The 25,517-nt window shown below is 38.0% G+C and overlaps 1 pseudogene and 6 gene segments (V, D, J or C); 5 read left to right on the forward strand and 2 right to left on the reverse strand.

The window, feature by feature from the left end:
• Nucleotides 1–1,443: 1,443 nt before the first annotated feature.
• Nucleotides 1,444–1,939, reverse strand: LOC127360742 (Ig kappa-b4 chain C region-like; annotated as a pseudogene).
• A 1,636-nt stretch (nucleotides 1,940–3,575) lies between these two features.
• LOC127360755 (immunoglobulin kappa variable 4-1-like) lies at nucleotides 3,576–4,345 on the forward strand. The segment is given in 2 exon segments: nucleotides 3,576–3,899; nucleotides 4,007–4,345. Coding segments are annotated over 2 exon segments (423 nt in total).
• Nucleotides 4,346–5,502: 1,157 nt separating this feature from the next.
• On the forward strand, nucleotides 5,503–6,152 carry LOC127360764 (Ig kappa chain V region 3368-like). The segment is given in 2 exon segments: nucleotides 5,503–5,613; nucleotides 5,830–6,152. Coding segments are annotated over 2 exon segments (360 nt in total).
• Nucleotides 6,153–8,011: 1,859 nt separating this feature from the next.
• On the forward strand, nucleotides 8,012–9,069 carry LOC127360754 (Ig kappa chain V region 3374-like). The segment is given in 2 exon segments: nucleotides 8,012–8,184; nucleotides 8,292–9,069. Coding segments are annotated over 2 exon segments (423 nt in total).
• A 1,342-nt stretch (nucleotides 9,070–10,411) lies between these two features.
• On the forward strand, nucleotides 10,412–22,090 carry LOC127360753 (Ig kappa chain V region 3374-like). The segment is given in 3 exon segments: nucleotides 10,412–10,558; nucleotides 19,507–19,695; nucleotides 21,925–22,090. Coding segments are annotated over 3 exon segments (411 nt in total).
• A 651-nt stretch (nucleotides 22,091–22,741) lies between these two features.
• On the reverse strand, nucleotides 22,742–24,326 carry LOC127360743 (Ig kappa-b4 chain C region-like). The segment is given in 3 exon segments: nucleotides 22,742–23,312; nucleotides 24,191–24,261; nucleotides 24,298–24,326. Coding segments are annotated over 3 exon segments (435 nt in total).
• A 519-nt stretch (nucleotides 24,327–24,845) lies between these two features.
• On the forward strand, nucleotides 24,846–25,472 carry LOC127360758 (probable non-functional immunoglobulin kappa variable 6D-41). The segment is given in 2 exon segments: nucleotides 24,846–24,981; nucleotides 25,089–25,472. Coding segments are annotated over 2 exon segments (414 nt in total).
• The last annotated feature ends 45 nt before the right edge of the window (nucleotides 25,473–25,517 follow it).

The following is a 25,517-nucleotide window of genomic DNA, read 5'->3' on the forward strand; positions in this document are numbered from 1 at the left end:
GTGTGTGTGTGTGTGTGTGTGTGTATCTGCAAATATTTCTGTGCATGTGAACAATCTGAATAATTTTCTACAGTTTGAACTATTTTAGTATTATGTCAAAGCATACTGAAGATGAGAGTGTTTTTCATTATGCCCAACAGTGTGTAGTTGGTTAGACAAACATCTGGTAATATGAATGAAGTGTGTGCCATTTGGTGCAAAGTTTGATTTTGATAATGCTATATGTAGTTTTGGTTGCAGTGCTTCATTTTGCAGGATATATGAGGGATTTTGCAGTTTGGGTGTGTGGTTTTGGGAAAAGTGTTTAGTATTTTGATAAAACCAGCCTAGTTTGCAAAATTGTGTTTTAGCAATTAGAAAAAACTGTAATAAATGCTTATCAGCTGTTTCAATATATATTTTGAACTTCTTTTGTTGCAGAAGTAGAGGCTTCATGGAATATTTAAGGTTTTGTTCATAAGGTCTTTATTTCTGACATGTTGTGTGTAAGCATTTGTAAATAACACAAAAAACATCCATAGTTTTGGTATTGGGTGAGCTTGTACGTAAAGAAAAACTTAGCATTGCAGAAATGGGTCAATTGACTGCATATTCTGTGGAAACAACATGAATTGTGTTAATTGTATGGGATGAACAGACCAATGTGGGGCTAACTGTGTTTAGAGTTTTGAAAATGTGACTACAGATTGGGCAAAAAGATGTTAGCAATTGAAAAAAACCTGTAATGTTATTATTACACCTGTGCTTTACCTGCTTTGATCAGTCAAAATGTATGTAATAGAATATTTATTTTTATTTCTTAGTATTTAAATTTAATTTGAAATTCATATTTAAGCCAGTTTAGTTTTCAACAAACTTACATACACTACATAATTTGAATGACCTTGTGTTTATATGAAAATACACAATTTATGTTATAATTTGAATACAAACTGCTGATAGTGATCCTGTGATGATATAATATGTTGATAATATCCGATTTTATCTTTCAAATACAATGCTTTCTTCCCAGAGTTTGCAGTTTCATCAGATTCATTTTACTTTCTGTAAACTTGTGAAACAATTTTAATATTAAAGTTTCTACCAATGACACACTTCATTAATAAGACAAATACAACATCTTCCTTAATATTTTATCGATCAGCTTTGTTCCTAAAAACTAAATTCATGATTAATGTAATAAGGAAGTTTATGTAATCACAAATGCTTTAAAGAATCTGGAGTAAAGGATTAAATCACTTTAATAATGTCTCTGTCACAATAACTTCTCATTAAGGATTATCGCATTACTTTTATGTTTTCTAAATATCGAGAAAAGATATTAAACATTTCTACGTTGTAGTCTTTCTCAGGACATTGCCTAAAATTGAATTCAATGTTTGTGGATTTAATAGAACTTTGAAGACAGCAACATCAGTTTACATCAACATACATGACAACAAATTATTTGATGAACTGGTCTTTATTGTGTTGAAATAATCAAAAAAACAAATTTATTCAATGAAACATGTAATCAGAGAGTGGGAGGAGGTAAAGAAAGATTTAGACAGATAATGAGCGAGTGCAGACTGAGAGCAGTAGCAGAGTAAAACCAGTAGTAGTAGTCCCAGTGAGTCAGGTCAGAACTGGGAACACTGGTCTCTCCTCAGTGTCTCTGAGAGCGGAGTCTGGGAGCCCTGGGTGGCCTCACAGGTCACAGAGCCCACCTTCCTCCAGTGGTCTGCAGAGAGCCTCAGGGTGCTGCTCCAGCTGTAGTGGCCGTCCTTCAGCACCCCGGGGCTCCTGCTCTCCTCCCAGCTGCTGCTGCTGCTGCTGCTGCTGCCGTCCACCTTCCAGGACAGACTCCAGTCTGAGGGGAAGCCCTTGTTGGCCAGACACATGAGCGTGGCCTTCCCCTGCTGCAGCTCCTTACTGGAGGGGGCAGCACCGTCAGGGTGGGACGGACATCACCTAGGAGACACCAATCAGCTTAGAGGACAGGGACCACACAGCTGTCAATCAAGAAGCAGACACTTGGACACCTTTACTGTGTGAGAGTTGATTTTCTCCTTTAAGGAGTTTCTGTCAGATGGTTTTTCTGCTCCACCAGTCACTCACTCACACATTGTTTCACTTCCCTTTAAGAAGCCTCTCATGCATATCAGCACAGAGAGAATCATCATACAGAATAAGCTGAAATATATCAAACTACACTGGAAATAAAATATCAAAAACTGTATCATCAAAATCATCCAAAACCTGAACTATACATTACTTTAAAGTATTTAGTGGAAACATGAACAAACACAGAAAATGAACTGACTACAATCAAATGTTCTTCATGTGGATTTCAATCATTATTACCAAAATGTAACTTTAAAACAATATATAACACTATTAAGAGATTTTGAATGTTTACTCATCTTTATCTTCACTATGTTCAATTTGACTATAATAATTTTATCTGAATTAATTTAAAAACAGTTATTTCTGATATCAAAAAGTAAAAGTGAATCTTAAAAAATGAAACATTTGTACAACAAGTTTAGCAGTTTTATCTTTTCTACACTTCAAGCTGTTTGAATTTCAGTTTGACAGGAATGTGTAAAGAACAAAGAGTTAGTCTCCATGATGAAGGAGGACAAGTACAAACATGAATACTTCAAGTGTTAATATTAAAACAAGATATATCTGTCTGCTTCAGACATACAAAAACTGCATTTAAAACATTACTTTACAATATTGTATTTAGTATTTGTACGGAAACTTACTTTCAACATCCTGTCTGGTTCCTCCACCAAAAGTCAACCACAGTGATACAAACGCCGTACAAAAACCTCTCACTGTAGAGAGACACGGCTCTCTGACTTTGGCACACTGAACTAAACCTACAAACCCTCAAGATGAAGCTTTACCATTAAAGTTGGAAATACTGATTCATATTCTGTCTTGATATTTTAAATTGACTTCAATGAGGTTTTGAATTTATATTCCTGATGCAAAGTTTGTCTCTGAGTGTAAAGTATTTCTGCAGAAGATATACATTAATATGAAAAATCAAGAATTCTTCCTGAAATATATATAAAAAGACAAATATGTCCTGAAATGATAAAAAAATTAAAGATTTGACTTACTTCCAACTTCCAGTCTGGTTCCTCCACCAAAAGTCCACCACAGTGATACAAACTCATTGAGCCGCCGTACAAAACCTCTCACTGTAGAGAGACACGGCTCTCTGACTTTGACACAAACAAACTCAGCAAGCGCATTCCCAGTTTACCCAGTTCATCTAATAACTGGTTAAAGTGTCTAAAAAATAAACTATGAATATATATTTAATCTTTTTGTATGATAAAAGCTGTATTAATTCATGTTACATTGAAACGATGAAACAAGATATTTCTAAGTAAAAGTCTCCAATAAATGATGACAAATGTAAATAATGATCATAAACATATGTTTATTGTATATTATGATGAATATAAAATAAATAATAGATAATATATTTGTTTAAATGTGTCCCACAGTGATGTTGATCTGTGTGGTAGTGAATTAGGGGGAATTCACTAAATATTCTGGAAGAAAATGTGTCCATCAAACTGAAACCAAAGCCTCATACAAATGAGCACTGACACATTCCTAATCAATACTCTGATAAAGTGATTGATCCATTGATAAACAGCATCATGAGAGGAATCCAAGTCCCTGTTGGAGTCAGTCAGAGCATTTCCATAGAGAGCCACTTTGCATCAGCAGCACCATGCTCCAGTGCTCTGGGAGAGTTTATAGTCCTGAGAGTTGAACACTGGATGACTGACAGCTGTCCTTCATGACAACAGAAGACACAGAAATCCTCCTCATCAAAAACATGACTTTGATGTCCGTCCTCATCTGGACTCTCCTCTGCTGCTGCTTCACAGGTAAAGTCCAGAGAATCAAACTCCTCTCCTCTATGAACATCCGTCCCTCTGAAATGAAGCCCACAAAACCATGACGCTGCTTTATGTTTTTGTCTCTGTATCCTCAGAGTCCAGAGGCCAGGTCACAGTGACTCAGTCTGGAGCAGTGAGCTCTGCTCTGGGACGCTCCGTCACCATCACATGTAGGATCAGTCAGGATGTATATTATAGTAGCCCATACCACCTTTTAGCTTGGTACCAACAGAGAGATGGAGAAACTCCTAAACTGCTCATTTATGCTGCTAGCACTCGAGCATCAGGGATTCCAGGTCGTTTTACAGGCAGTGGATCAAACTCTGACTTCACTCTGACCATCAGTGGAGTCCAGACTGAAGATGCAGCAGTTTACTACTGTCAGAGTTTTCATGACATCAACAGTCAGGCTGTGTTCACACAGTGAAAAAGCGTCGTACAAAAACCTCCCTCAGTCAGACTGAACAGAAACTGAACTGACTGCTGCAGCTGGAAGCTACTGCAGAGACTGATACACTTCACTGAGGACACACACACACACACACACACACACACACACACACACACACACACACACACAAACACAGACACAATAAACATTTATTAAAATTGACAAAAGAATAATCTCACAGTAAATCGAATTACATTCTCCATCACAGCTTCTTTCAAAATCCCATGTTCCCAGGGAGAATGAATGAGAAAATTCTTGATTTTGACCTTTGACCTCTGATTTATACTGGAGTACAGATTCTTCAACTTCATCCTGTCATTAAATAATAAAAGGACACCAATCAGAAATCTTCATTACCAAAGATTGACCAAACAAACCCGTAGGCCTACATCCCCATTTCACTCAGTATTGATTGAATAGACTTTTGTTTATTAAAGAAAATCTCATTATGACTGGAATCCTAACATTAGAATACCTCTATGATATAATTATATCTGCATACAGTATATTTCAATACAATTATCTTTAACTGCATAAAACATGCAAAAATACATTTTCTCTAACATGCAACACAAAAACACTGTATAAAGGTGAATTCTTTACCTTGAAAACAATTTTAAAAATATTTGTGGAACATCCATCCACTAACTGGAACTGTAAATCATATCACATGATCTTCTTCAGCGGATGGAGTCTCCCGGTTGTCATTCAATTGTAGTTGTTCGAATTCCCATTTCTGTGAGCATTTTTAGAACTTCTTGTACATGTTGGCTTCTATTCCATCACAACTTGGTGAACTCCATCTGCTGAGGAAGACCATGTAGTTAAATCACAAGCTCCAAAACAGCTACTGAGAAATGGTTTTGATTGTTACCCATAAACTATCAGTTGCAACTTTTCAGTAAACATCTACCAGAAATCCTTAAAGTGCAACATAAAGACCTTCAGAATACTCACATTACTGCTCACAGCTGTAACTACAAGATGTTTCAATATCCTCTACAGGTAAATATGTAAATATGTAGGACAATGCTCTCAGCACTGAGGGGGAAACACCATGATATGTTGAGGACAGCTACAGTTCACTGACTCTGTGTGTTTGCATATGTGTCCTTCCTCTCTGCTCCCAGCCGTTAAGAGGCCAGTGTTGATCAGTGGCTGTCCAGGCCTTTCAGAGCCACTGACACGCCGGCAGCACAATGAGGATGTCACTGACTCTACTGCTGGCCACCCTGGGGCTCCTTGTTCAGGGTGAGACTCTCTTCTGAAAACTTTGCTTCAGGATGCAACCAGGTTCACCACAATGATGTTCTGCTATGATGGAGAAACACTGAAACAAGCAGCATTTACCTTCTTCCATCTATTCTCCATGTTAAAGAAATGATACTCTTCTGTTTGGATGTTGATCATCTTTCTCCAAACTGGATTTGTCTCAATAACCCTTCTCCTCTTTTTCATGTTTTCCAGATTCATCAGGAGAAATCATCCTGACTCAGTCTCCTAAAGCTCAGTCTGTTGTTCCAGGACAGACTGTCTCTATCAGATGTAAAGCCAGTTCAGGTGTTACCAATGATTTGCAGTGGTACCTTCAGAAACCTGGAGAAGCTCCTAAACTCCTCATTTATAATGCTCAGTCCCGTCAGTCTGGAGTTTCAGAGCGTTTCAGTGGGAGTCAGTCTGGAACTGACTTCACTTTGACCATCAGTGGAGTTCAGACTGAAGATGCAGGAGTTTATTACTGTCAGCAGGATTACAGCAGACCGTTCACACAGTGAAAAAGTGTCATACAAAAACCTCCCTCAGCTGAGAGGAACTGATCTGAATCAACAGCTGCATGGAAACTAAATGGCAACAAGATACAACTAAAACACACCTCATAATTACATGTAGTTCTAATAATGTGGCATTTAAAATAATCAATCACATTTTCATTTTTTTTCGCACGTTATTTTTTTTTAGGCAAAGATAAATGTTTTAACCTTTGCATTTGATACAACTGATGTCAAGTCTCTCATCAGACAGGTTTATACAGATATGTTAGTTACTGTAATTATATCTAGAGATTAATATTTTCCCACAATGCATTGTACATCTACAGTAGCTGAACACAGTTTACAGAGTAACAAACTCTCTTTATATATGTGTAGCACCCCAACACTCAGTAAATGCCTATGTTAAAGGAACTCACCTTGGACTTGAATGATGGGGTGTTTGGGTTCGATTCATTAAGGTAGCTACCACGAAGGTTTACCTGTTTTGTGTGCAACTTTTTATAGCCTAATACTTTATGAATAACCAACAACACTGTTAGACTAAGCAGTGGCTCTATTCACACATACTGTACATTATTTTAAATAACTGACCCCAGACAACTCTTTCAAATAAATGCAATAATATTTTACTAACCAGTGGTTTGCAGTGTAACACAGATAATATTTACTTTGTTAGTTAAGAAGAAACAAAAATGAAATAACACAATTACCCAAATTAGACTTCTTTAAAATAAAAATATTATAGTTGAAATACTAAATTGTAAACGAAATACCCTTTACCAAAATTGGCAAAACACTGTAGAAAATCAGACACTTGTAATAAGCAAAATAGATTTGGCAATATCAAAATACTATTCAAAACTTAAATTATCTCAGGTCTCTAACATTCCTAATTCTTACCACTTTAATATGATTTACCTGTACTCATCAGACTCAGATCAAATGCTACTTAACTAAACTCTAAACAAAACAGTGGGCCCCACACACACACACACACACACACACACACACACACACACACACACACACACACACACACACTGTATATAACTAATATAATGTTAATAATGTATATATCTTTCATATTGTGTATTGTCTGAATATTTCGACTTATTGTATTGTATTTTGATGCTTTTGCTTTGGCAAAAACTTTCATGCCAATAAAGCCCATTTTGAATTGAATTTGAATTGAATTGAGAGCAGTTTGGTAGTCAGCCCATGCATGTTCAGCCTGTATATTTTAGATTTCTTTTCATTCCAGTTTTGCAGGTTTGACCAAGTCTTCAGCAGATGAGGTTAAATATCTTCAATCAAATGTTTGAGAGAGATTTAGCTGTCTAGATTTAACTAGAAAGAGTTTCCAACATATGTCAGCATTTTTTTATGAACATTAATATGTTGTTGTGCACATACACATTATACACAAAAAGTGTCCAGTATGGGGAAACCCAATGAAACAGCATGTGTGCACATTTTTCACTCATGCTATGTTATTTATTATTTTTAGCTATTTTTCCCAGATTGTATTAACTATCAACAATGATATGAAAATCTTATTCTGACATTGGTTATAATCCTGCACATGTGAAAATATGGAATAAGATATCTGTTGTTGGTAAACATCCATGAAAAATTATTTGATCTAAAGATAGAAAATATCTTTTGATTGATGTATAGCATTAACAGCATTGGCATTATTGGGACAATGAAAATGTCATAATCTGAAGTTCAAATTTGTTCAAATTTGTTCAAATGGTGGAATGATAGAAAGTGCAGATTTAAGGCTGTAGCAAGGTAAAAACAGAAGCAGAGTCCCAGTGAGTCCGGTCAGTACTGAGAACATGGTCTCTCATACATTTCCATAGAGAGCCACTTTGCATCAGCAGCACCATGCTCCAGTGCTCTGGGAGAGTTTATAGTCCTGAGAGTTGAACACTGGATGACTGACAGCTGTCCTTCATGACAACAGAAGACACAGAAATCCTCCTCATCAAAAACATGACTTTGATCTCCGTCCTCATCTGGACTCTCCTCTGCTGCTGCTTCACAGGTAAAGTCCAGAGAATCAAACTCCTCTCCTCTATGAACATCCGTCCCTCTGAAATGAAGCCCACAAAACCATGACGCTGCTTTATGTTTTTGTCTCTGTATCCTCAGAGTCCAGAGGCCAGGTCACAGTGACTCAGTCTGGAGCAGTGAGCTCTGCTCTGGGACGCTCCGTCTCCATCACATGTAGGACCAGTCAGAATGTCTATACTTGGAGCAGCTACCATGAATTGGCCTGGTACCAACAGAGAGATGGAGAAACTCCTAAACTGCTTATCAATAGGGCAACATATCGAGCATCAGGGATTCCAGGTCGTTTTACAGGCAGTGGATCAAACTCTGACTTCACTCTGACCATCAGTGGAGTCCAGACTGAAGATGCAGCAGTTTACTACTGTCAGAGTGGTCATAGCATCAACAGTCAGGCTGTGTTCACACAGTGAAAAAGCGTCGTACAAAAACCTCCCTCAGTCAGACTGAACAGAAACTGAACTGACTGCTGCAGCTGGAAGCTACTGCCGAGACTGATACACTTCACTGAGGACACACACACTCACACTCTCACACACACACACACACACACACGCACACACATTTCATGATTTAGATTTAAACAGAATATTAGCTCAATGTATGTGCAAAATCAATACATATACAGTACACAGAAACAAACAATAGTAAATAATAATTATAAACAAAAAGTAATACATTTTCAAGTGTGGCACAAGATTGCCACACCATATCTCTCTGTGCCTTATTCCATTTAGTGAAAAGAATTTGATGGGATTTATCAGGCATTCAGGCTGTACTGACAGAGCAATCAAATGTAACATGTATGACACAATCCCATCAACTGTTCACAAAACTGTGGTGGGTAATGCATCACTGTGAGCTAAAATAATAAAGTCATATGAATAATTTACTGAGACACACTCTGTCTATATATGTTTAAGGATTTCAGACAGCAACACATACCAGCAGTTGATGACAAGACTTATTTAATGAGCTGATGCTTATTGACTGTAAATGTTGTCAACTCATGATAGTGAATCTGTACTCATTTTCATAATCTCAGAAAAAAGCCTTTCAGAGACGTGTATAACTTTATGCAGACGATATGCTGCTTTTTACATCTAATCCTTAAAATCCTCTTTAAAAGGTTCTTTATTCATGCAGAGGTTTGAGGTAATTTCTAGGAACAGCTTGGGCCCTCGTTGCATATGAACCCTCATGAAAATCAGACATGAATGATGACATAATTGAGTGTTACTGAATTTATTTAAACATATTAACAAGGTTCAATAAAGCAGATGGAAATGATAACAGAAGGAGAACATGTTGCCAAGTCATGAGAGTATTCAAGATAATCATGTAAAAAAAAATTTATACAGTTGCTGTTATTGTGATACTGCATAGATGAATCTTTCTAATGTTTCTTGTTTTTAAACATATATGATATATGGCAAACCTAATGATACGTAAGACATGATGCATGAATAATGATCTCATGGACACTATTGATTTGATAACATTTTAATTATTTTTAAATTTTGACACAATCAACTTAAAAGCAAGCAAGAAAGAGCAGTTTGGTAGTCAACCCATGCATGTTCAGCATGTATATTTTAGATTTCTTTTCATTCCAGTTTTGCAGGTTTGACCAAGTCTTCAGCAGATGAGGTTGAATATCCTCAATCACATGTTTGAGAGAGATTTAGCTGTCTAGATTTAACTAGAAAGAGTTTCCAACATAAGTCAGTTGTTTTTTATAAACATTAATATGAACATCCACATAAGTTGTTGTGCACATACACGTTAAACACAAAAAGTGTCCAGTATGGGGAAACCTGACGACACAGGTTGTGTGCACATTTTTTACTCATGCTATGTTACTTTTATTTTATCTTTTTCATAGATTGTATTAACTATCAACAATGATATGAAACTCTTATTTTGACATTGGTTATAATCCTGCAAATGTGAAAATACGGAATAAGACATATGTTGTTGGTAAACAGGGATCCATGAAAAATTATTTGACCACCGAAAGAAAATATCTTTTGATTGATGTATTTGTTAAAATGGTGGAATGATAGAAAGTGCAGATTTAAGGCTGTAGAAAGGTAAAATAGAAGCAGAGTCCCAGTGAGTCCGGTCACTACTGAGAACATAGTCTCTCATACATTTCCATAGAGAGCCACTTTGCATCAGCAGCACCATGCTCCAGTGCTCTGGGAGAGTTTATAGTCCTGAGAGTTGAACACTGGATGACTGACAGCTGTCCTTCATGACAACAGAAGACACAGAAATCCTCCTCATCAAAAACATGACTTTGATCTCCGTCCTCATCTGGACTCTCCTCTGCTGCTGCTTCACAGGTAAAGTCCAGAGAATCAAACTCCTCTCCTCTATGAACATCCGTCCCTCTGAAATGAAGCCCACAAAACCATGACGCTGCTTTATGTTTTTGTCTCTGTATCCTCAGAGTCCAGAGGCCAGGTCACAGTGACTCAGCCTGGAGCAGTGAGCTCTGCTCTGGGAGGCTCCGTCACCATCACATGTAGGACCAGTCCGAACGTTTATAGTAATAACTATTTACACTGGTACCAACAGAGAGATGGAGAAACTCCTAAACTGCTCATTTATGGTACTAACAATCGAACATCAGGGATTCCAGGTCGTTTTACAGGCAGTGGATCAAACCCTGACTTCACTCTGACCATCAGTGGAGTCCAGACTGAAGATGCAGCAGTTTACTACTGTCAGAGTGTTCATAGCATCAACAGTCAGAATGTGTTCACACAGTGAAAAAGCGTCGTACAAAACCTCCCTCAGTCAGACTGAACAGAAACTGAACTGACTGCTGCAGCTGGAAGCTACTGCAGAGACTGATACACTTCACTGAGGCACACACACACACACACACACACACACACACACACACACACACACACACACACACACACACATTGCATAATTTAGATTAAAACAGAATATTTGCTCAATGTATGTATAAAATCAATGCATGTACAGTATGCAGAAACAAAAGATAATAATTATGATCAAATTAGCAAAACATTTCAAGTTTGGCACAAGATTGCCACACCATATCGCTCTGTGCCTTATTCCATTTAGTAAAAAAATTTGGTGGGATTCATCAGGCATTCAGTTTCTCATGTTGGTGAATCTGTAGTCATTTTCATAATCTTCTAAAAAAAAGCAAATCAGAGACACTGTATATATCTTTATGCAGACGATATGCTGCTTTTTACATCTAATCCTTAAAATCTTTAAAAAGGTTCTTGATTCATGCCGAGGTTTGGGGTAGTTTCTATGAACAGCTTGAGCCCTCGTTGCATATGAACCCTCATGAATATCAGACATGAATGGTAACATAATTAAGTGATACTGAATTGAAATTATCTAAACATATTAACAATGTTTATTAAAGCAGATAGAAGTGACATTAGAAGGAGAACATTTTGCCAAGTTATGAGACTATTCAAGATAATCTAGAAAAACAGTATACATTTGCTGTTATTGTGATGCTGCACAGATGAATCTTTGTAATGTTTCTAAACATATATGATATATGGCGAAGCTAATGATACGTAAGAAATAATTCATGAATAATGATCTCATGGAGACTGTTGATTTGATAACATTTGTATTATGTTTAAATTTTGACACAGTCAACTTAAAAACAAGCAAGGAGAGAGAGAGAGAGAGAGAGAGAGAGAGAGAGAGAGAGAGACAAAGAGAGAGAGAGAGAGAGAGAGAGAGAGAGAGAGAGAGAGTGTATTGCACAGTGCAGACTGAGAGCAGTAGCAGAGTAAAACCAGTATCAGAGTCCCAGTGAGTCAGGTCAGAACTGGGAACACTGGTCTCTCCTCAGTGTCTCTGAGAGCGGAGTCTGGGAGCCCTGGGTGGCCTCACAGGTCACAGAGCCCACCTTCCTCCAGTGGTCTGCAGAGAGCCTCAGGGTGCTGCTCCAGCTGTAGTGGCCGTCCTTCAGCACCCCGGGGCTCCTGCTCTCCTCCCAGCTGCTGCTGCTGCTGCTGCCAAAGCCTCATACAAATGAGCACTGACACATTCCTAATCAATACTCTGATAAAGTGATTGATCCATTGATAAACAGCATCATGAGAGGAATCCAAGTCCCTGTTGGAGTCAGTCAGAGCATTTCCATAGAGAGCCACTTTGCATCAGCAGCACCATGCTCCAGTGCTCTGGGAGAGTTTATAGTCCTGAGAGTTGAACACTGGATGACTGACAGCTGTCCTTCATGACAACAGAAGACACAGAAATCACACACACACACACACACACACACACACACTACCAGTGAACATGTATTAAAACAAGCTCAGTGACAAAAAATAATCTTGCAGGAAATAAAATTACTTTCTCCCTCACAGTTTCTTATTATAAACACATGCTCTTATCTGGTTTGTAAAATTATCAAGAGAAGCCAATGAGAAAGTTAATGAAAGCTGTCTTGGTCATGACCTTTGACCTTTACTTAATCCTGGATCACAACTATTTCAACTACATCGAATTATCAAAGAATATAAGAAGACACACATCAGAAATTAATACCAATAAAAGGAAATAAAAAGACACACATCAGAAACCTTCATCATCAAAGATAGACGAAACAAAACCTGTACACCCATTACATTTCACAATGTATTAATTTAATATGTAAACTTATATTGTATAAAATAAAGATCCACTGAAATCATAACAAGACAAAATACATAAGTAAAACAACCATATATAGAGCGAAGTCTGCGAGCTAGTTCAGGTAGTCAACTCGAGCTGTGCTGATATACACACGACATGTTTACTACACTACTCAAATAAACACAAAATCATTGAACTGAAACAGTTTGATTTATAAAGAGATAATGGACAATAAAACCTATTAAAATCAATAAAGTTCATCCTCACAGCTTCTCACCATCTATCCCACTCACCTGGCCATCCACAAGATATAAAAGAAAATGAGATTCATCAGACCAGGTCACCTTCTTCCATTGCTGTGTGGTCCAGTTCTGATGCTCACGTGCCCATTGTAGGCACTACTTGATGCTTGGCCATTGTTCTGTGAGTTCTTTGGTTGTTTGAACTGTGTACCTTTCTAATGCAGGATGAAGCCGTTAATCAGAGAGTTAAACCTCTGTGAATATAACTTTGTGAAAGTCCTAATTACTAATAAGTTTAGATCTTAAATAATAATCTAAACTTCAAAAATAACAATTATACAGAAACAATCATGAAGTTTTCTTCACAGAAATAAACAAAATGCTGACATATAGGCTTACTGTGCATACTTTCAAAGTTTTCTTACACACTTTAAAATTATGGACTCGCATGAGACTTTGGCGACACCTAGTGGGGTCTCAACCCCCAGGTTGGAAACCACTGCAGTAGGCCCATCCTAAGACCAAACCACCATCACTCCTCTGGTAATGGCCTCAAGGTCCCAGTAATTTTAATATCTCTGAATGAAAATGAATGTCTACTTTATTATCAGTTCAGGCTTTAATTAATAAATAATGCACAATATAAAAACAATAAATATTGAAAAAAATTGCAAATGAACATAAACATTAATAACTAAATTAATATGTAACTTTTAAACAAATAACAATAAGCAGTTTAAAAACTGTGCATCTGAGTAAAGAGAATGATGTGCTCATGTCTGTAAGGGTTGAGGGCTTTGTATTATGTTACTATGCCATAACTGCACTAGAGTGCATGGTGACCCCTGCTGGTCAGAGGTCACAAAACAGTTGCTTATAATGCATGCATTATATATTTCTATTTTACTTTGTGCAGAATGCAGAAACATTCATTCATATTTTAGTGTTGGATTCATCTTTATTTTATTGATCTACTTTACTTTAGTTGTATGTCCTCATTCTGGAGCTATACGCTGAAGAATTTCACTGTTTGTTGTATTGTGTATGTTTATGTATGTGACAATAAAACTTGATCTCATTTGTGAGTGGGATTCAAACACAGTCAGAGTTTGATGTCAACTCTTTCAACAGGCAGGTTAATATCATTGATAATACAGCTGTTGTTTTTTTTAACTTAAAATTATTTTCTCAGGGTTTTGTGAGATTCTTCTTCTGATAAATCTAATAAACATGTCCAGTGTTGAGCTGAAACACTTAATTCATACTCAGTTACTTTTCTGATCCTGATCACTTCATTAAGTATACTAAGTGTCTTATACTACTGTTGTTCAGACTGTTTTATATTTATCCAAAGGTCATTTTACACACATCCTGTGTATTTTCCCACATTAATCCATCCTGCATTATTGTACCATTCGGGGAGAGTGGGGTAAGATGAGCCATTTCTCATATTTAGGATCACTACATCAAGGCAATCATAGTTTTGTTGCTAACTAATATATCTGCATATATTTTAGGATGTTGTGAATCCCTTCAAACAAACAGAATGAGTGTAAACATAACTGTTTGGATAATATAGCATGTCCAAAAAAGTGGTCTTGTGGCTCAACTTACCCCGTGTATGGGGTAAATTGAGCATAGGAGCGGGGTAAGTTGAGCAGTATCCCTACTCCCTCCCGGACCCTCCTCCCCACCTCCACCCCACCCCTCCCTCATCTTCTCCCTCCCTAAATAACACTCATTTCTGCACATTCATGTTCACGTTTTACTGCTAAACAGCTGTTTTGTGAAAAAACATTTTAACATGAGAATGCCTTAAAGTGCGCTTCGGAAGAAAACATTAACAGCTGTGTTTTTGGAATATACACAGAATATGTTTTTGGATACTCTTATTGAGTGTATTTTGGCTGTAGCCACCGGCTCAACTTACCCCTGGCCAAATGGCTCAACTTACCCCAGAGCTACCATTTTGACTTTATTAGTCCCCACAGCTAAAATGGTGCACTTTTATGCTAGGTTTATGAGCTCATGTTGTAGCTCATAGATACCACAATTGATGTATAAAACAAATTTAAAATGATCTTCTTTGGTCTAAACACAATTCTCATGAAACTTATGATAGACTCAATTCACTTTCAGGAGTGAAAAATGATTTTGCTGAAATAAATATCTAACCACTTTACCCATGTGGTTCTTACATTCACAGACTCCATGAAATGATGCCTTCCTCCTAAATATTTGGTCACATGATCAATGTTTTTTACCATTTCCTAGCAACAAGGGGTGGCTCAACTTACCCTTTGGCTCAACTTACCCCACTCTCCCCTATGTCAGAATTGTTCAATAAAATGACCACAGCCAAATACAAAAATATCCCTCATTGTGCTTTAATATTAATTAAATAATTGCAGATGTACAATAGAATGAGACTTCTGTTTAAATAATAATATTCTTCCCTTTGCTGCAGCTCCTCACTGGAGGGGGGCAGCACTGTCAGGGTGGGGACGACTCGACCCACTGCAGAGAGAGAGAGAGAGAGAGAGAGAGAGAGAGAGGGAGGGAGAGAGAGAGAGAGGGAGGGAGAGAGAGGGAGAGGGAGGGAGAGAGAGAGAGGGGAGAGAGAGAGAGGGAGAGAGAGAGAGAGGGAGGGAGAGAGAGAGAGAGGGAGGGAGAGAGAGGGAGAAGACATTTTGGAGAAGCTTAGAATTTAGTTGAAAATGATTTTAAATGTTTCACTTCCCTCTCTGAACTCAGTCGCCAAGGCAACAGACAGGCATCACTGCTGAACCATGGCAACAGACAGGTTTCAGTACTAAAGATAAAATGTTACAGTGGCACATTGTTCCTCTGATGTATTAATGTTTAATCTGCAAATTCATTTAAAAACAAAGTTTGTAGGTTTAAAGCAAAAAAATATATAACCGAGCATGAAAAATGGCAGGTTTTTATTGTTTTTCAAAAAAGAAAAGAAAATTCCTCGATGGTGTGTGCTTGCTTTTTACATTCAAATTGAACATTGTTAACTACTGAGTTATGTATTGAAACTCATTAAATCAAACATACTCACAGTTAAATATATGTTTTAATAGTGATGTTTTAAGATTATTGTGACATATAATGTGTGAAATATTTAAATCTTCTAGAAATATCAAGTAAAACCGCTGAACAATTGTTGGCCCTGTATTTGGAGTGAAATATTTAAACTTTTGAGAATATTTTTGTAAGACAGAATACTTTTTGGTAAACTTTATATGTAGAAACTGTTAGAAAAATCCATTACAGTGACATGAAATATATTAACCCAAAGCAAAGCCTCATACAAATGAGCACTGACACATTCCTAATCAATACTCTGATAAAGTGATTGATCCATTGATAAACAGCATCATGAGAGGAATCCAAGTCCCTGTTGGAGTCAGTCAGAGCATTTCCATAGAGAGCCACTTTGCATCAGCAGCACCATGCTCCAGTGCTCTGGGAGAGTTTATAGTCCTGAGAGTTGAACACTGGATGACTGACAGCTGTCCTTCATGACAACAGAAGACACAGAAATCCTCCTCATCAAAAACATGACTTTGATCTCCGTCCTCATCTGGACTCTCCTCTGCTGCTGCTTCACAGGTAAAGTCCAGAGAATCAAACTCCTCTCCTCTATGAACATCCGTCCCTCTGAAATGAAGCCCACAAAACCATGACGCTGCTTTATGTTTTGTCTCTGTATCCTCAGAGTCCAGAGGCCAGTACACAGTGACTCAGTCTGGAGCAGTGAGCTCTGCTCTGGGACGCTCCGTCACCATCACGTGTAGGACCACTCCTAAGGTTTATACTAGTGGGGGCACCCACTATTTAGCCTGGTACCAACAGAGAGATGGAGAAACTCCTAAACTGCTTATCAATAGGGCAACAAATCGAGCATCAGGGATTCCAGGTCGTTTTACAGGCAGTGGATCAAACTCTGACTTCACTCTGACCATCAGTGGTGTCCAGACTGAAGATGCAGCAGTTTACTACTGTCAGAGTTTTCACTATATCAACAGTCAAGATGTGTTCACACAGTGAAAAAGCGTCGTACAAAAACCTCCCTCAGTCAGACTGAACAGAAACTGAACTGACTGCTGCAGCTGGAAGCTACTGCAGAGACTGATACACTTCACTGAGGACACACAGACTCACACTCACACACACACACACATGCACACACATTTCATGATTTAGATTTAAACAGAATATTAGCTCAATGTATGTGCAAAATCAATACATGTACAGTACACAGAAACAAACAATAGTAAATAATAATCATAAACAAATAGTAATTCATTTTCAAGTGTGGCACAAGATTGCCACACCATATCGCTCTGTGCCTTATTCCATTTAGTGAAAAGAATTTGATGGGATTTATCAGGCATTCAGGCTGTACTGACAGAGCAATCAAATGTAACATGTATGACACAATCCCATCAACTGTTCACGGAACTGTGGTGGGTAATGCATCACTGTGAGCTAAAATAATAAAGTCATATGAATCATTTACTGAGACAAACTCTGTCTATATATGTTTAAGGATTTCAGACAGCAACACATACCAGCAGTTGATGACAAGACTTATGTAATGAGCTGATGCTTATTGACTGTAAATGTTGTCAACTCATGTTAGTGAATCTGTACTCATTTTCATAATCTCAGAAAAAAGCCTTTCAGAGACGTGTATAACTTTATGCAGACGATATGCTGCTTTTTACATCTAATCCTTAAAATCCTCTTTAAAGTGGTTCTTTATTCATGCAGAGGTTTGAGGTAATTTCTAGGAACAGCTTGGGCCCTCGTTGCATATGAACCCTCATGAAAATCAGACATGAATGATGACATAATTGAGTGTTACTGAATTTATTTAAACATATTAACAAGGTTCAATAAAGCAGATAGAAATGATAACAGAAGGAGAACATGTTGCCAAGTCATGAGAGTATTCAAGATAATCTTGTAAAAAAAAATGTATACAGTTGCCGTTGTTGTGATACTGCATAGATGAATCTTTCTAATGTTTCTTGTTTTTAAACATATATGAATTATGGCAAACCTGATGATACGTAAGACATGATGCATGAATAATGATCTCATGGACACTATTGATTTGATAACATTTTAATTATTTTTAAATTTTGACACAATCAACTTAAAAGCAAGCAAGAAAGAGCAGTTTGGTAGTCAACCCATGCATGTTCGGCCTGTATATTTTAGATTTCTTTTCATTCCAGTTTTGCAGGTTTGACCAAGTCTTCAGCAGATGAGGTTGAATATCCTCAATCACATGTTTGAGAGAGATTTAGCTGTCTAGATTTAACTAGAAAGAGTTTCCAACATAAGTCAGTTGTTTTTTATAAACATTAATATGAACATCCACATAAGTTGTTGTGCACATACACATTAAACACAAAAAGTGTCCAGTATGGGGAAACCTGACGACACAGGTTGTGTGCACATTTTTTACTCATGCTATGTTACTTTTATTTTTATCTTTTTTTCATAGATTGTATTAACTATCAACAATGATATGAAAGTCTTATTTTGACATTGGTTATAATCCTGCAAATGTGAAAATACGGAATAAGACATTATTCCACCTCCACCCCAGCTCTTCCTTTTTATGTTGTTTCTAAATAATCAATGTCATTTTCTGATTGTCATTGATGCTTGCTCTGTTCTGTACCCTGGGGGGTCTCTGCTGCCGCTCTCCTTGTCTTAAACTTTTCCATGTAGGCACATGGAATGGCAGGGAGGTGTGCTCTCCCTGCCTTAAGGTTTTCCACGTAGGCACGTGGAAGGACAAGGAGGTCCCAGAACAGAGCCATACCGCCAAATGTAAATTCTGCTTGGAATATAAGATATTTTGACGAAAGTGGTCCTGACTGAAATATGTTGTTGGTAAACAGGGATCTATGAAAAATTATTTGACCACCGAAAGAAAATATCTTTTGATTGATGTATTTGTTAAAATGCTGGAATGATAGAAAGTGCAGATTTAAGGCTGTAGCAAGGTAAAAACAGAAGCAGAGTCCCAGTGAGTCCGGTCAGTACTGAGAACATGGTCTCTCATACATTTCCATAGAGAGCCACTTTGCATCAGCAGCACCATGCTCCAGTGCTCTGGGAGAGTTTATAGTCCTGAGAGTTGAACACTGGATGACTGACAGCTGTCCTTCATGACAACAGAAGACACAGAAATCCTCTTCATCAAAAACATGACTTTGATCTCCGTCCTCATCTGGACTCTCCTCTGCTGCTGCTTCACAGGTAAAGTCCAGAGAATCAAACTCCTCTCCTCTATGAACATCCGTCCCTCTGAAATGAAGCCCACAAAACCATGACGCTGCTTTATGTTTTTGTCTCTGTATCCTCAGAGTCCAGAGGCCAGGTCACAGTGACTCAGTCTGGAGCAGTGAGCTCTGCTCTGGGAGGCTCCGTCACCATCACATGTAGGACCAGTCAGAATGTAAATGGGAACTACCTTTCCTGGTACCAACAGAGAGATGGAGAAACTCCTAAACTGCTCATTTACTATACTAGCAATCGAGCATCAGGGATTCCAGGTCGTTTTACGGGCAGTGGATCAAACTCTGACTTCACTCTGACCATCAGTGGAGTCCAGACTGAAGATGCAGCAGTTTACTACTGTCAGAGTTATCACTATATCAACAGTCAGTATGTGTTCCCACAGTGAAAAAGCGTCGTACAAAAACCTCCCTCAGTCAGACTGAACAGAAACTGAACTGACTGCTGCAGCTGGAAGCTACTGCAGAGACTGATACACTTCACTGAGGACACACACACACACACACACACACACACACACACACACACACACGCTGTCTTGGTCATGACCTTTGACCTCTCTTTAATTCTGGATCAAAGCTATTTCAACTACATCCTATTAACAAAGAATATAAAGACTAACATCAGAAACATTCATAATCAAAGATGGACCAAACGAAACCTGTACATTCCTCAAAGTTAATAAAGTATTAAAATAAATAAATAAAATAAAGATTAACTGGAGACATAACAAGACAAAAGTGACCTACGTGATATAAATATATCAACATAAAAAAACACATTTTCTTTCATATGCAACTAAAATACCACACAAAGACATTGAGACTGAAAGTTATTGGTTGACGTTGGAAATACCCAGACAATCTCTGTACAACATCCATCCACTAACTGTTGTGGAGCTTTCAATCATATCACATGATCTTCTTCAGCAGATGGAGTCTCCCAGTTGTCACTGAATTGTAGTTGTTTAAATTCCCATTCCTCTGAGCATTTTCAGGACTTCTTGTCCATGTTGGCATCAAAGTTCAAATATTCCATGACAACTGGGTGAACTCCATCTGCTGAGGAAGACCATGGGATTTGATCAAAAGCTCCAGAACAGCGACTGAATGGAGCTTGAGCAGAAATGTATTTGATAGTTAAACATGTTAAATGTTGTGACCTTTTTATATTTTTTCAGAGACATAAAACCTACCATAATTTCTCTTTTTAACATAATTTTTGGGGCTTTATGCCTTTTTCATAAATTAGACAGCTCAATATAGACAGAACAGGGGGAGAGAGAGACCACAGGTCAGACTCGAGTTGATGTTTTGTTTTGAACTATCTGAAGACTCAAAAATGCAGCAAGGGAGAGAGAGAGAGAGAGAGAGAGAGAGAGAGAGAGAGAGAGAGAGAGAGAGAGAGCAGTTTGGTAGTCAGCCCATGCATGTTCAGCATGTATATTTTAGATTTCTTTTCATTCCAGTTTTGCAGTTTTGACCAAGTCTTCAGCAGATGAGGTTAAATATCCTCAATCACATGTTTGAGAGAGATTTAGCTGTCTAGATTTAACTAGAAAGAGTTCCCAACATATGTCAGTTGTTTTTTCTAAACATTAATATGAACATCCACATAAGTTGTTGTGCACATACACGTGTCCAGTTCAGCCCCACCCAAATTAAAATACGTTCCCCCACACGTCTGAGTGTCTCCTTGAGCTCAGGAAGTTTTCTAAAACTGACTCTGATGGAAAAAGTATTTTTTTAATGTGTGTGAACAATGTTGTTTCACATCTTTCTCACAAACACACAAAAAAGTGTCCAGTGGGAAACAGGCTGTATACTCATTTTTCACCCGTTTTTTTATTTATTTCATTCAGCCAACTCACGTTTGGAATGTTTATTAAGCAGTATAGCATATTTAGATTCTGGTGTCTAGGCTCCGACCTCATCACTCCCCGCGGATATGTTCACATAGAGATATTGGGGAGTGATGCACAAATACCTTAACCCCCAAAAAAGGAGTCTGACGCCATCAGTGAATCAATCTCCTGAAGCATCTTGGCCCCAGTGGAATACACTATCTAGTGGACTGCTATGTGTGGGTTTTGCCGTGTGGCTATTCATGATGAGCACCTCAAGCCATGAGGGAATATACTACTTGGCAAAGTATTATGCAGGAACATTTCCCATAGCAAAGATATAGATAGTCTAAACCCAGCAACCACCTGATATGCAAATATATGATTAATCAATTCAATTTGTATAGCGCCAATTCATAACAGAAGTTATCTCAGGACACTTTCAAATAGAGAAGGTCTAGACCGAACTCCTTATAACATTACAACATTTACAGAGACCCAACAGTACCACCATGAGCAAGCACTTGGCGACGGGGGCAGACAGTTTATGGTGGGGATGAGTTAGCCTGGTACCAACAGAGAGATGGAGAAACTCCTAAACTGCTCATTTATGCTGCTAGCACTCGAGCATCAGGGATTCCAGGTCGTTTTACAGGCAGTGGATCAAACTCTGACTTCACTCTGACCATCAGTGGAGTCCAGACTGAAGATGCAGCAGTTTACTACTGTCAGAGTTATCATGAAATCAGCAGTCAGGATGTGTTCACACAGTGATACAACGTCGTACAAAAAACTCCCTCAGCTGGAGAGGAACTGATCTGAATCAACAGCTGCACAGACATTAAAACACTACATGATGGATTAACATAAATTGTTTAACTAACACCACAATAACACTTTCAGCAAGAATATATTTTTCATATTTATGTTAAATATTTTTTGTTATTGAAAGTCAGCATGACAGCTGCATAATTTTAGCTCTTAAACATTATTGTCGCTGTAACATAAAAACATATACTCAGTGATTCAATAAAAAAAAACTTACAAATGTTTAGGAATGACAACATTTATATTTATATTTTCCACATTTGCTTTGAAAAAAACAAAGTTACTTTTGTCAAACTCATAGCAGAAAATTATGAAATAATTTCTGCTCTAAAGAGAATAAAATTAACTGTTTTTATAAATTGAATTTTATTGTTAACAAAGTTTATGAATCTCAAAACAATTTGAATCTCCTCTTGTTGATTAAATCATCAAAAAAATGATGTGATACAGCACAGTTCAGTACAGAGTAGGACACTGAGAAATATTTCTTACATCATCACCTGATATGTTAAGATCCAACTATCTGACCCTGAGACAACTCAGTGTGTTTGGAATAAAAGGATCCACTGTTTTACACAGCAATATATACAAATATGAATATACAGTATTTAATGATAAACGGACAAATTAAATCGGATGAATATATTTTTATTCTTTAATGGAACATCAGTATTACAGGAAGCAGTGAAAGATGACAATGTGTTAATTCTGCTGACTTTTCATGTCGAGTCCTTTGGTGAAGTTGTACTGTCTCATAGGAATATTATTGAGCTGAAAACACATTATTGTTCAAATATGTAATGAGAAAAAGAAAAAGGCAGAGAGCAGTAGCAGAGTAAAACCAGTATCAGAGTCCCAGTGAGTCAGGTCAGAACTGGGAACACTGGTCTCTCCTCAGTGTCTCTGAGAGCGGAGTCTGGGAGCCCTGGGTGGCCTCACAGGTCACAGAGCCCACCTTCCTCCAGTGGTCTGCAGAGAGCCTCAGGGTGCTGCTCCAGCTGTAGTGGCCGTCCTTCAGCACCCCGGGGCTCCTGCTCTCCTCCCAGCTGATGCTGCTGCTGCTGCTGCTGCCGTCCACCTTCCAGGACAGACTCCAGTCTGAGGGGAAGCCCTTGTTGGCCAGACACATGAGCGTGGCCTTCCCCTGCTGCAGCTCCTCACTGGAGGGGGGCAGCACCGTCAGGGTGGGGACGACTCGACCCACTGCAGAGAGAGAGATTAATAAAGTTTATATGAGGTAAACTGAACTCCATCCTGTTGGTTGCAGCAGAGGAGGCTTCTAGTTCTGATGGTCTTCTTCAGACTGAATGAAACTGGTCTTAAACGTTTCAGTTCCCTCTCTGAGCTCAGTAACCATGGCAACAGGCAAGCATCACTGCTGAACCATGACAACAGACAGGTTTCAGTACTAAAGATAAAACGTTAAAACTGGCTCACTTTTAGTCCAGTGTATAGTTTTTAAATAATAAAGTAAAAAGTCAAAGATTCATTGTTAAACATGAGATGAAGATTGTGACACTGTTATTGTTTTAACCATCTCAAATATTTCTTGTGTCAAGCTAAAACCTGATAAATGATGATATGTGTTTGTTCTCTTCATGTAAGCAGGAATCATCATTGAACAGTCAGAAACATTCAAAGTGAATATTGTTAACTACTGAACTACTTCAAACTCATAACATTCTCATAATAAAATATGTGGAATGGCTTTAATATTGTTACTCTGAGAGTAAGATTGAGTATTACCCATACACATTAAACACTGAACCAAAACTATTAGCAGAGTTCTTGATCCTAAACAGTAAAACTTAAACTTAAAGACTTTCTCTCCTTACAGAGTATTGCTGAGTAGTTTTCTACAATTAACTGATAAGAATGTAGAAAATTAAAGCTTTAATGCAAAACATTATCAATTGGAGTGGATTGTAGTCTGGTTAATGACACTCTGAAGCCTTTATGAATTGCTAGAAAGACATTAGATTTCAAATATTACACAAAACATTCCATGAAGGTCAACAGCTATGAGATTTAAACAGAATACATACAAATTATTTGTCGTTAAAGGAATTAAATGTACTTACAGTTAACTTCCAGTCTGGTTCCTCCACCGAACGTGTACCACAGTGATACAAACTCATTGAGCCGCCGTACAAAAACCTCTCACTGTAGAGAGACACGGCTCTCTGACTTTGACACAAACAAACTCAGCAAACACATTCCCAGTTTACCCAGTTTATCTAATAACTGGTTAAAGTGTCTAAAAAATTAACTATGAATATGTATTTAATGTTTTTTGTGAAATAATCTTTATTAATTAATTAATGTTAAATTAAAACAATAAAATAAGATATATCAAAAGAACACCTCTCCAATAAATAATGACAAATGTAAATAATGATCATAAACATATGTTTATTGTAGATAATGATGAAAATAAAAGAAATAAAAGATAATATATTTGTTTAAATGTGTCCCACAGTGATGTTGATCTGTGTGGTAGTGAATTAGGGGGAATTCACTAAATATTCTGGAAGAAAATGTGTCCATCAGACTGAAACCAAAGCCTTATACAAATGAGCACTGACACATTCCTAATCAATACTCTGATAAAGTGATTGATCCATTGATAAACAGCATCATGAGAGGAATCCAAGTCCCTGTTGGAGTCAGTCAGAGCATTTCCATAGAGAGCCACTTTGCATCAGCAGCACCATGCTCCAGTGCTCTGGGAGAGTTTATAGTCCTGAGAGTTGAACACTGGATGACTGACAGCTGTCCTTCATGACAACAGAAGACACAGAAATCCTCCTCATCAAAAACATGACTTTGATCTCCGTCCTCATCTGGACTCTCCTCTGCTGCTGCTTCACAGGTAAAGTCCAGAGAATCAAACTCCTCTCCTCTATGAACATCCGTCCCTCTGAAATGAAGCCCACAAAACCATGACGCTGCTTTATGTTTTTGTCTCTGTATCCTCAGAGTCCAGAGGCCAGGTCACAGTGACTCAGTCTGGAGCAGTGAGCTCTGCTCTGGGACGCTCCGTCACCATCACATGTAGGACCAGTCAGAAGGTTTATGGTGGGAGCTATTTACACTGGTACCAACAGAGAGATGGAGAAGCTCCTAAACTGCTTATTAAGTATGCTAATCAGCGATTGTCAGGAATTCCAGGTCGTTTTACAGGCAGTGGAGCAAACTCTGACTTCACTCTGACAATCAGTGGAGTCCAGACTGAAGATGCAGCAGTTTACTACTGTCAGAGTGCTCATTACATCAGCAGTCAGTGGTTGTTCACACAGTGAAAAAGCGTCGTACAAAAACCTCCCTCAGTCAGACTGAACAGAAACTGAACTGACTGCTGCAGCTGGAAGCTACTGCAGAGACTGATACACTTCACTGAGGACACAC

The sequence above is a fragment of the Dicentrarchus labrax genome, unplaced genomic scaffold, assembly GCF_905237075.1.
Source record: "Dicentrarchus labrax unplaced genomic scaffold, dlabrax2021, whole genome shotgun sequence".
Classification (NCBI taxonomy): Eukaryota; Metazoa; Chordata; class Actinopteri; family Moronidae; genus Dicentrarchus; species Dicentrarchus labrax.